We start from the raw sequence: 13,274 nt of genomic DNA on the forward strand, positions 1-13,274 counted from the left end.
AAGCTTTTACTTGTGAAGCACCATCTTGCCTTAACGTTAATGACTACTAATCAGTGGTGCTTGCTGAAGGTTGGGGGTGTCTGTGGCAGCAGTTAAAAAGAACAGTGAATATTGCTAAGTAGACTAATTCCCTTTTCCATGAAAGACTTTTCTTCTGCACACCACAGGGTTTGGTAGTATTTTACTTTTTTCTCAGTAGAAATTTCAAAATTGGAGCCAATGTCATCACGCATTAATACAAGTTTGGTAACAAAGGTTATAATATTATAAATCTATTATAGATATTTTTCTTGCATCAATAACATTAACAACACCTTTACTGGTAGTAGATTTTACCTAAAATCAAACAAACAAGCAAATAAGCAGCTTATTTCTCCACCAAAGACAGCATCACGAGTTCAGGTTTTACCATGCGATTTCAACAATTGAGTCATATCCCCTTACTTCATTTCTAACTATGGCTTTTATGCCATTTCTACCATATTTGCCATTAATTTATTCATTGAAATCTTAAATAGTCAAAATCATTTGGGATCAACTTTTCCTAAACTTTTGTTAATTTTCATGTTTGAGTTTGTCCCAGTAATCAATAATATTCTTAGTAGCATTTAAAAGAGTGAATCCTTCAAGTTTTCAATTTCTTTTGTCCACATCTGTCAGAGGAATCAGTATGTGTGGAAGCTAGCCTTATCAAAAGTGTTTATTAAATAATATGACTTGAAAATTAAAATTATTCCTTGGTTCATGGGCTGAAGAATGATGGTTATTATCAGCAGACATGAAAAAGCATTGAACATATTTACCATTGTCAGCATCTTGGGTGGCCAGGTATATTGTGAATGTATAGTAATATTTATATAAGGATCATTTGCTTATCAGTTGGTTTAAAGTCAGTTAATCACGCTATAACATAGATATGTAGTTATCAAACTATTATTATTTCATTTAGGGCATACTTGGATGCCTAGGGGTATTCAGAATGGTAAATTGGCATTGATTTCCACTTAAAGAAACACTAGTCCTTGACAAGAGACTTAGCTTTTCTTTTTGAAACCAAGCATCAGTCTTTATTCTCTGGCCATTAATGTTGTGGGTAATTTCTTAATGTAATAGTAAGTTACTCATCTGCCTGAAAAACCTATTATCTAGTGGAGCCATCTTCCTCCATTAGTTTGAATAGATCTTCTGAATAATTTACTGCAACTTCTACATGACCAGTTGCTGGTGTAATCATGAGCTTTTATGTGTTGAAATGGTTTTCTTTCTTAAACCCTATAAAATAACCTTAGCTAGATCAAATTTTTCTTCTATAGTGTCTGTAGACCAGGCCTCATAGAAGTAAAAAGAGCAGAATCTCTTCTAAGGTTAAGATTAAGGGAATGATGTGGCTAGTTTGCCTATGCATACCACTACAGCTTTCTCTACTTGAGCATGAAGGTTGCTTTTATTCCTAATGTTCACCTTCATAGGAATTTTAATTTTCCTTAAGAGTTTCTCCTTGTAGTAGTGATTTAATGAGAAAGCTATGTGACTCTCTTAGTGGAACACTTATGAGTCATTGTAACACATTGATACAGAGAGGCTCAGCCACAGCATGTACAATCACCATGTTCACTGTGTAATTCCAGCAATAATGTAAAGCTTCCTGATCACAGAGAACCACAGTGGGTGTCATGATTAGAAAAGCTTCAAATAGTGAATTAATTATTTTAAAATGTTTTATGGCTAAAAACCAAATTTACAGTGTAAGAAAAAAAAAAGAGCTGGGCTGGAATACTTGAGATGGGATTACCACAAACTTTCAGGTTGTAAATGTCCAGTATCTGTGAAGCTGAATAAATTAAAGGAAACAAGAAAAAAATGCCCATACTTCATGATACACATAATTAAAAGTGTAGATCAAGGTAAAGATAGTAAAGAGTCAGTGTTTCTGGGGGCAGGCACTGGTGATTGACACGTTGCAGAGAGGAGGCAAGGAGTAGGTGAAGAAAGAAGAGACTGTGGGAATCTTAAACCAGGTTGACTGACAGTCAGAATGCTTCTTTATTTATATAGAATTCAGTAAGCAGGGATAGATTCATGTCGTTACAAAACACAGATCTAACCTTTTTCTTGAACATCTGGGATTAGACATTTAGTCATCACTGATGAATTGTGACAGAACAGAGTTACCTTATGCAATCATTTCCCCTTATTTAGTCATCATTAATAAACAACATTATATTCTATAATCATTTTTACTCACTAACCTCATAACCCAATTTTTCAGAGTCTAGAGGTATATAATAGCTTGTTCTTAGGCTGGCAGTTCTTGTGGCTTAGACAGAAAGAAAATCTCCAATCTAGCCAGGGCAGATTGCCATGCCCCAAGCAGTGTATTATTAACTCTTAATGGTTAGAGTGCCCAATTAGAGTCCTCAGGCCAATTGTTGCAGTAGTTGTTTAGCTTCAGGTATAATGTAATGTTTTACATTGTATATCTTTATATAATTTTTTATATGTGCAATCCTGGCACTCTTTTGCTTCTTGTTTTATTACAGCACAGTGGCTCTCTATGAGTGAAATTTTCTTATTCTTCTTTTTTTGTCTTTCTATGATATTCTTTCCCTACCAATATAAATCTCTATGTAGGGCTGAGGTAATTTCAGCTAATCTAACTTTGTTGCTGTATATGCCATGTAATCGCCTGAGTATTTAGTGGGAAAACGTTTGCAATCTGATCTGTGACCAACTTCTCTATCCCACCGAACAGTACTGACCTTTTTAAGTTTACTTTGTATTGATTATCTTGTTCCTGAGTAAGTGTAGGGGAAGATGCTTTTAAGAATATCTCAGAGCCTCATAAAGAGGTCTCCGGTTTCTTTGTGTATGTCACAACTTCCAAAGCATAAGACTTCCAAGTAGATAAAGATATCTCCTTAAAAGCAGGAGGAGTATGCTCCGGATTTTCCCAGGGAAGCTTAGAAGCAGTTCTTCCAGGAGAAGGCGTCCATGATCCTTAAGAAATTTTCTATCAGTTCAATATACCCAAGTTGTATAAATATTAAAAGCCCTCCTACCATGTATCACGTGGAGATCAAAAACAAAATTTGCATGATGGCCATCATGTGACTCAGCTTTATGGGATCTTTGCCAAGCAGCTGTGCTGGCTTCAGAACTTTTGCTGTTCCCATCAGATATGGCTGTGCCACGGTGTCCCGTTTATAACAATGCCATCAACTGTACAAATAGAGGGAAAAGTTTAAATAATTGAACCCAAAGAGGCTAATGTGGGTTAAAAGGTCTTCATATTTCTTGTAACTGCTGTCATAATATTCTCATATCTAATAGAGGTTCCAAAAGAGAATTAGGAAATGAGAATACCATCTACTTGGAACTAATAATCATAATCAATAATAAAGGCTTGCTCAGTCATCCAAAAGCAAAATTGAGAGTTTCTTCTGGCCCAATGGTAGTGGTACATACCTTTAATCCCAGATCTTGAGAGGAAGAGGCAGGTGGATCTCCAAGTCCTAGTCCAACCTGGTCAACAAAGTGAATTCCAGGACAGTCAGGGCTACTCATAGAAACTCTGTCTCAAAAAACTAGCTAACAAACCAAGCAAAAAGAGTTTCTTCTGTTTGATAGAAAGTGTCTTTGAACATCATAGATAATTTAAAATTTTACCTTTTGGTCTTTTACTACTTTCTATAATGGCTTGTAGTTAAAGGAGTCAATCTCTAGGAAGACAGTCATTTGTAGCATCAGACTTCTTGGCACACACAATCAGGCTGGGGTGGGTAGAAATTGCTGAAAATAGATTAGAAAATATCATATTTTCTAATGAACTAAGCAAGAACTAAGGGAGTTCCAGAGAATTGAACCAGAGGGGTCAGTGAGGCTACGAAGCTGAAGAGACAGGATTAGATCTTGTATATCAGAAAGGCTTCGTAGGGATGGGTACAGAGAAGACGTGTGACCAAACAGAGAATCTCTCACAAATGTCCTAGAGATGTTTCCAGTCACTCGTGAGTCTACACAGAGTAGAGGCAGGAATCTCCTACTCCATCTTTCTTATCCTCTCTTGCTCCTAACTCTAACTTAGCCTTTGGATACAAGTATAGCAAACAAGTAAAAATGGAGGAGTGATGGAGAAAATTAAGTGCTAGCAACTTATCAGTTACTGGTAAATTCATTTTTTGACTCTGAGAATCAAGTGAAAAATTTTTTTTTATCTAATTTATCTAAATAAAGTTAAAGGATTATGTTTAGACGTTTTCCCTTACAAGTGCCAAGGTCAGGAAGTTTGAGATTCAAAAGGTCTCAGGTTGTCTTATCCCAGTATTCCAGGGAAAGCTCAGGGAAATGAAATGCTTTGTTAACAGTAACTCAGTTGTGATTGAGCCACAACATGAGCAAAGGTCTCTGGATTGCTAGTTTTTGCTCTTTACCCTCCACCGCACTGCGCAGGCAGTTATAGGTATGAACACTCCACACTGCCTTAGTCAGGAGGCAGATGCCACGGGCAGTGGCGTTTGCATTTTCAGATTCCACTTCAGGAACGAGAAATGCTGAAGTAGTCACATTTTATCACTTCCCTGTTCCCTAATAATATTTAACTTTTATTTGAAAATATCTAGGAGATAAAAAAGCATGCTAGCTGGCAAACCAACTCTCTCTACCCCCAGCAGTTAACTTGAGAACACATCTGAAGTCCTTCTTTGGCATCTGTTGCAGGAGGGTAGCAGCAGCCAGCTTGTGATCAGTCACCTTTGTAGTTCTCATTTTCCCTCTGGTACCAGTGCCACCACCGATTATTTTTTTACAGTCAACTTTTGAGAACTTTGAGAACAATTTGGTATCTGAAAATTAACACGTGTCGATGAGCCTTAAACCCTTCAGAGAATCACATTCGTCCCTCTCAAGAGAGCCTCTGCTGTTGGAAACATCTCCCTGAGACCTGCTTGCAAGAGACTATCGTCTTCTGCTTCCAAGCATGGAGGTGAAGAACTTTGAAGCTTGGGATTATGTTGTGTTTGCAGGCCTCTTTGTCATTTCCTCTGGAATTGGTGTGTTTTTTGCCATAAAGGAGAGAAAAAAAGCAACATCTCGGGAATTCTTGGTCGGCGGGAGGCAAATGAGCTTTGGCCCAGTAGCTTTGTCTCTGACAGCCAGCTTCATGTCAGCTGTCACGGTCCTGGGCACTCCTGCTGAAGTCTACCGCTTTGGGGCATCCTTCCTCCTTTTCATCATTTCATATGCATTTGTGGTCCTCTTCACATCTGAACTCTTTCTTCCCGTGTTCTACAGATCTGGCATCACAAGCACCTATGAGGTAAGAGACCATTCCATGCCTCTCCAGTACCTTTGGAGATGCCACTTCCACTTGAAGGGTCTTTCTTTTCCTTAACTTTTTGTTGTTTCATTAGTGCATATCATCTTGACATCAATAATGGGATATTTTCAAGGCAACTTCACATTGCTAAAAGCAAGAATATTTACTATGGGTGAGGGTGCTGTGCTTTGAGACTCTGTAGAAGGTAGCTAATAGTGTTTCCATGATTTAATGAGAACAAATATATAAAATATGTTTTGAAAAAGTGAGAAATATTTATACTTATAATACTTATATTTAGTTAGTGAGAGGTGATAAAGAGTCATTTTCTTTATTATCATTAGCTTGATTGTTCTGAAAGGCAAATAGAACAATGCTATTAGAGTTATAATTTGTCAGCTGAGAAAACTGAGATCTAGTGGGTAAGTTAAGTATTTTTTAATTTTTAATTTTTTTTTTTTTTTGGTTTTTCGAGACAGGGTTTCTCTGTGGTTTTGGAGCCTGTCCTGGAACTAGCTCTTGTAGACCAGGCTGGTCTCGAACTCACAGAGATCCGCCTGCCTCTGCCTCCCAAGTGCTGGGATTAAGGGCGTGCGCCACCACCACCCGGCTAGTTAGGTATTTTTTAACACTAGACAAAAGTCTACTGAGAAGCTAATTTGTATATGTTCTTTTCTATGGGCTGTTTATTAAACAGTAGATCTCGCCGGGCGGTGGTGGCGCACGCCTTTAATCCCAGCACTTGGGAGGCAGAGGCAGGCGGATCTCTGTGAGTTCGAGACCAGCCTGGTCTACAGAGCTAGTTCCAGGACAGGCTCCAAAGCCACAGAGAAACCCTGTCTCGAAAAAAACCAAAAAATAAATAAATAAATAAATAAACAAACAAACAGTAGATCTCTAGTGGTAATTATTACTGCACTTCAGTTTTAAGAATCAATTAGAAATATTTTGGTAAAGTGAGAAATATTTTTGTAGGAAGGAATTCCTTAATGATAAAAATATGTAAATCATTGTAATGAGTGGGAAATAAGACCATGGAATTTTGGTTTTGAAGCAATACTCAAGAAAATCAACATATTCAAAATTGAATTTCCATGCCCAGTATTTAAGGTTAATAAAAATGCAGTTTTGTGTGAAAAAACAACAACCACACCATAGAATTTCATTGCCAATGAAAACTCTGAAAGTTACAACAGAAGACTTATAAAAAAACTTGTTTAAAAATCAGTGAGATAAATTATCATAAAGAGTTTCTTTAGCCTTCCAAAGCCATTTAGGCAAATGAATACTTTAAAGAAGGTCTTAAGACATACAGAGAGTCCATCATATCCCAAATGTTCAACATTAATTATCCTGATGCTGAGAAATTAATCATAGTTGGACAATTCAGCAGGCTCAGTATGAGTCACAAATTCAAGAGATAATGGTTAAATTTATGATTAGCTCTAAAACTGTGCACACATGCCATTAAATACTAACGTGTATTTGAGAATGAATTTTCCCATCCATATGTGAACATTTGACTAAAGAAGATGTAGCTGGAGTTTCCTAGTTTTGCTCTAGAAATATTTTTGACATTCTCAGCTCTATGTCTGTATTTCTTCTTGGAATATGTGCTATGATCAGCCATTCATTCCAGGAATACTCATAAAGCATTTACTCATCTTGTGTACACCCTCAAGGTTTGAGGACATGCGTTAAACAAATTGCCTGCCCTCGTGGAGCCAATTTCATGCAAAGGAGACAAACAATAAATACATAAAACATAACACAGGATCGTATAAAGAGTATTTAGTTTGAGCTGAATACTATTGGAAGTATTTTACCTGTATTAACACATCCAGTCTTTGTTGGCACAAAAATCACAGCACTCACCTCAAGGAATAAGGGATAACTTGTTTTGGAGCCAAATTTGAGTGTATGTGGCCATGGAAACAGAGAGTTAGATTACCAAAGGTTCTGCGTTTACTTTAAAATGATTGAACAGTGTGCTCACATGGAGCAACCTGTCTTCTCCAATGCTTGTAACTTGTAACTAATTTTGGTAAAGTGAAAGGCAATTAAACAAACTGCAAACACATAATTGAAGAGATTTAAGACTCCTTTCAAATTTCCGTGTTAAATTTAGATACAAACCTGTTTTAAAAGTACCACTGTTAGTCTAGGATGCTTTAAAACCCTTGTACAGGAGAACATGACGATTATTTAAATACCCATGAGGTTATTTTGGAATTGATCCGTGCTTCACAAGAATTGGCGGTATGGCCTAGAGGTAATGCCGCAAACTCTGATATAAGCCTACTTGGCTTTGAATGCTAGTTCTGCCACATACTAGCTGCATGATAGGAAAATTTCTTAAGCACTTTATATTGTATTGTAATAACTTCTGTCTTGAAGGATTTCTACAGTGGATGAGATGGATGAGATTTTATGTGGAATTTTTTTTATATATATTTGGACTAGAATGCTATATTAACATTCTTAATTTTTTCATTGTCCCCTACTTTTAACGCTGTGGTATTTGGGGTGTCTTTATTTATATCCCATTATACAGTAAAATATATTACTTTAAGGATTTTTTCAGGTATGAAATATGGAAATAAGTGGACATTACATTGCGCTCCTTGAACACCAGTCTGCTTTGTCATTTGCTTTAACTTAAAGGAAAAGTGTTGGCTCAGGACACCCAGGACCAAGTTCTAAGCACAAAGGAGATTTATTTGTTTCAGAGGAACATAGGGCAGGGAATAAGAGACAAACACTGGATATAGAAGAAGATGGAGAAAAAAAGGGGAGCCAGAGAAAGGACAGAGGGGTATTTGTCACAGAGGACAAAAGACTGCCTCTGAAAAGACAGAGATGACACATAGGAAAATTGTAGTTTATAAAGGTACAAGTGGAAACCCCATGTTGGGATGAGGTGTTTAATTTTAATTGGGCATGTTAATTAGGTGAGCCAAAAGGAGCCTTGCTGTAGGAAGTCCTACAACCAGTAGTTACCCGCTGTGGGATTCGGTTTCTGATCTCCGCACCAGCAGAGGATTCTGATTTGTGAGTCTACCCCTAAATAAATAACCGTCTATTTCTCAATTCTGAGCTGGTGTGGGATTTCTTTTAAGCATCCTTCTTCAGAGCCTTTCATTGGTGAACTTTAACACTTTGTTAGCTGGACCTTGGTAGTTAGACTCAGAAGGAGGAAGTGGCTAAATAAGGGAATGGACCTTGGGGACTAGCTTAAGAAATGTAATCTAAAAGTTGTTTTTTTAATCAAGGCAAAGGGAACTGGGGAGAAGAAGAAGGTCTGCCAGAGTCATGCGCACCACTCTTAAACTGGCCATAGTCCTTCAGTGATGATTAAACATTTCAAACAATTAGTGAGTTTGGATTATATATCTCATGAAATTTACATCTTCTGTGTTTTGCTCCTGGGAATGCTGCCATGATATTGCTATGCAAGCAAGCAAGATGAAATAGATGGGTTAACTCTGTAGCATGATTGGACTCAAAAAGAACAGGGGTAAGCTAACTGACTTCTCACGTCCAGATATGCATGTAGTGTAGGCCATCTGATACCTCAAGTCACCGATCTTCCACTTGACTAGAGCTATATGGGAACCTGGAGAAAGAATGGAGGAATAGCCATTATCCTCAAGAGTGATGAAGGATAGTTATTCTTGAGTTTTGAACCCATCACTTTTTGGATGGGTATTCTAGTTTGCTTTCAGTTGCTGTGATACAACACTGTCCAAAAGCATCTTGGGAAGGAAAGTGTTCATTTCATCTTGAGTCACAATTCATCATAGAAAGAAACTCAAGCAGGAACTCCAGGCAGGAACCTGAGGTAGGAACTGAAGCAGAGACCATGAAGACATTCTAGTTACAAGACTTTCAAAGGCTGCTTTCTTATTCAACCCAGGACCACCTTTCCAAGGGTTGCACTATCTCTAGGGGTCTAGTTTTTCCCACATCAATCAAACAACAAAATGCCCCATAGACTGGATGGGGTCTATTTTTCAATATGGTACAATATAGCAATATATATATATGTGTATATGTATATGTATATGTATATGTATATGTATATGTATAATTTTAATAGCCAGTGAGTTGGATGCTTTGATACACAGTGGGATTTCAAGATGAAACTCTGAATCTTGGGATTAAATACCCATGTGAAAGCATAGAATTTATTTTTGCCCATATGTTATAAATTAGAATTAGCTCAATTTCAATAGCATACATTTTCATTATCTCCTGTTTTATGGTTTATAATTAGACTTTTCATGGTATCTTCACTTAGTTTAACTTATTTTCCTTTTTCTTTTTCTGTGCTAACAAGCCCAGCCTATTATTTACTCTTAAATTTTTAAAGTACGTTTCATATTCTATCATTATTGCCAGTTTCTTATATTGGATGACCCTTAAACTTCTTACTCCTAAGTTTTCATAAAAAAGTACATAGGTTATAATGTCTTGAACAGTGATCTCCGAACACTTGTAGTAGTTTTTTCTTCGTATTAGAGTCTGTGGAATTATTTTGATAGTATTATATTTAAATATTATGGAATATTACTTTAGCAAAAGTGATATTAGAAACTAATTATCTTAAATGGATATTTAATATCTGATAAAGTCTAACTCTATATTATGAGGATTTTCACTCAATCTATGGAGGAATTAGCTTTTAATCTTTGTAGATAGGTCATTATGCTACTTGAATGAATAATGACATGTTTTATGTGGTTTATGTTATAGAGACATATTCTAGATGAATGCCTAGAATGATTTTAGGGTTTTGACTTCTGAAGCAATTGGGCTAACTAGGAGTCTATCACCCAAAATATAGAGGAAAGATATTTTTAAAACAATATCAAAAGAGATACATTGAGTGTCTGTATTTGAAAGTGTGGTATAGGTATGAGGTTCCTTTCATGAATTGGATCTGGGTCCTGAAAACTGAAGGGGATGCAAGATTATATGGATATATCTCTTTTCCTTGCTCAGTCTTGATGCAGGGAGTCAGTGGGGGGCTTGGTCCTTCCTCAACTGAATATATTAGGCTTTGTTGACTCCCCATGGGAGGCCTTTTCTTTTCTGAGGAGTAGATGGGGGTGAGTTTGGGGGGCATGGAGAACTGTGATTGGTATGTAAAATGAATTTAAAAAGCTTATATATCCAACAAAGACAACCAATAGGTGAGAGAAAAATATATTGAAAGGGAGAGAAAATATAATCAGCTGTAGAATTATATTGCATCAAGCATGAGAAAATAGTCTTAGGCCATAGAAGGAGACACAAAACTCCAGGGTGATGGAGAGAGAAACAAAAGATGACCAACAGACAACAAGAGTTCAGAGAAGCTCAAAGTGGATTTACTATTAGGCATCTCTGTGGGAATGTGGCACTGTAACAATGATTTGTTGTGGGGAAACTCATTTTGAATTTTTTATCTTCAGAAATGAAAGGTTATAAATTTCTACTATTTTAAGCCACTCATACCCATACATAACCAGACAGACTGATGGCTTTAAAAATATACAGTGTCCTGAGCTACAGAGCTCAGAAGACAGCATATATACGTAAAAATAGGGATGCCAATTGGAGTAATCTTCCTGAGAGATAACTAAAAGAATTGAAAACAGGTTTCAAACTAAATTTGAGCAGAATGTCTCTTTCATTTTTAATTATTATAGGAAAGTAGAAAAAGAAACCAAAGAGCTGTTGGTTACCACCTTTACAAATATTGTCATTATAGTAATTCTTGTGGTTCATAGGTATTGCAGCTGAGTAGAAACTGTCCCCTTATTGGATGCCAATTATAGAATGATTGGCTTTGAAAACATGCACAAACAACAACAGCAAAAGATACAACAGGTTACTTATAGATATTTGTACATACAGAGACATATGCATATACATGCACATATGTTTGTAACAATAATAGTCAAAGAAAAAGAGGACATCAACTTGATGGGACATAAAAGGGATTTGAAGGAGGGTAGCTGGAAGGGACTAGAGGATAAAAATGGAAGAAGAAAGTAATACAATTAAAATATTAAAGATGTAAAAAGCAATAATTACCAGTTTAGCAATGAATATAATTTAATATGAAGAATAAATACTAAGAAGGTCCAGGTATAACATGAGATAGACAGGTGTGGCCAGGCAACAGTGCAAAAAAAAAAAAACACTGGAGAGGTACCCATTGTTTTGGCATCAATAGAGAATCACTGGATATTTTGAGAGTGGTATGATCAGAACTCTCTTAAGAGGGGTACACCCACACACTGAGACAATGGGGATGATCCTTCGGGAATTCACCAAGACCAGCTAGCCTGGGTCTGAAAAGGCATGGGATAAAACCGGACTTACATAGCGGACAATGAGGACTACTGAGAACTCAAGAACAATGGCAATGGGTTTTTGATCCTACTGCACGTACTGGCTTTGGGGGAGCCTAGGCAGTTTGGATGCTCAACTTACTAAACCTGGATGGAGGTGGGCGGTCCTTGGACTTCCCACAGGTCAGGGAACCCTGATTGCTCTTCAAGCTGATGAGGGAGAGGGACTTGATCGGGGAAGGGGGAGGGAGATGGGAGGCGGTGGCGGGGGGGGGAGGCGGAGATCCTTAATTGAATAATAAAATTTAATAAAAAAAAACAAACAGACATTTTCTGCGAAGTTGAAATTACAGACTGTGTGGAAAAAACATGTTTTTCTGGAAAATTCGGTCTACATTGGAGAATTGAATAAATAAACCTCGCAAGAACTAAAAAAAAAAAAAAAAGAACTCTCTTAAGAGATACAATGTGTGTGTTTTGGGGCATGAACTAATAGAACACTCCAAGCCTTAGTTTTATAGTGACCAATGAGAGTGTTACAGAATTATTCCAGAAAAGAAGAAACAAAGAATTAAGCTAAGTTGTAGGCAGAAGGTATATAAAGGATAAATTTCCATGAAGGGGGAGGGTATCAAACAGGAAGACCCCTGAATAAAAAATGATACAATCTAAATTTTGATACAAGCATCCCAATTGCCTTCCATGACTATTGTGAGAAGAACCGTATTATATGTTTGACTTTCAGCAATCCATGTTTTTTCCCCTCCTGCTGCTTCCAAGGATATATACAATAAAATGGCATCATAAACCCAGAGGAATGCCAAGAAAATAAAAAAAGAATGTTTGCTGCTTGTGTTTTGAATAAGAATGGCTCCCAAAGGCTTATATGTCTGAATGCCTAGTCATCAGAGACTGCAACTACTTGAGAAAAATTAAAAGATATGATTTTGGTAGAGAAACTGTAACTGGGAGTGGGTTTTGAGGTTTCAAAAACCCAAACCAGGCTTAGTAGCTCTCTCTTCCTGCTGCCTGAGGATTAGGATCTAGAACTCTTAGCTACTTCCTCTCCAACACCATGTTTGCCTGCATACCACCATGCTCCTCACCATGATGACTATGGACTAAACCTGCTTCCTCTCCAACACCATGTTTGCCTGCATACCACCATACTCCTCACCACGATGACTATGGACTAAACCTGTGAAACTGTAAGCGAGCCCCAATTAAATATTTCCTATGGTCACAGTGTCTCTTCACAGCTTGGAAAACTAAGACACATTTCTTGCCTAAAACTGCATGCCTTTCTGTTTTGTAGTACTTACAGTTACGATTCAACAAGATAGTTCGCTATGCAGCAACGGTCATCTACATCGTGCAGACGGTAAGAAGGGCTGTGACAGGTTTGGGAACTGAGGGTGACAAGAAATAGCTTCAGTTGTGTTTATTGGGGGGGGTTCTCTCAATAAAAGGGCAGCTTTGATATTAAGAGTTACTCTCATCTTCTAAAGACCTAGTCTGTTCCGATGCTCACCTTCCTAGATCTGGATGGAGGGGGGAGGACCTTGGACTTCCCACAGGGCAGGGAACCCTGACTGCTCTTTGGACTGGAGAGGGAGGGG

At 37.4% G+C, this 13,274-nt stretch overlaps 1 protein-coding gene across 1 annotated transcript in view; it reads left to right on the forward strand.

Moving 5' to 3' along the window:
- The first annotated feature begins 4,969 nt into the window (after positions 1–4,969).
- Slc5a12 (solute carrier family 5 member 12) overlaps positions 4,970–13,274 on the forward strand; it is a 43,602-nt gene continuing 35,297 nt past the window's right edge. The window contains exons 1-2 of the mRNA XM_005364060.2: positions 4,970–5,314; positions 12,971–13,036. Of these exons, the coding sequence (XP_005364117.1) occupies positions 4,976–5,314; positions 12,971–13,036 (405 nt within the window). The 5' untranslated portion in view covers positions 4,970–4,975. The remainder of the gene's footprint in view (positions 5,315–12,970; positions 13,037–13,274) is intronic.

Source organism: Microtus ochrogaster (genome assembly GCF_000317375.1).
Source record: "Microtus ochrogaster isolate Prairie Vole_2 chromosome 14 unlocalized genomic scaffold, MicOch1.0 chr14_random_1, whole genome shotgun sequence".
In the NCBI taxonomy this organism is placed as follows: domain Eukaryota; kingdom Metazoa; phylum Chordata; class Mammalia; order Rodentia; family Cricetidae; genus Microtus; species Microtus ochrogaster.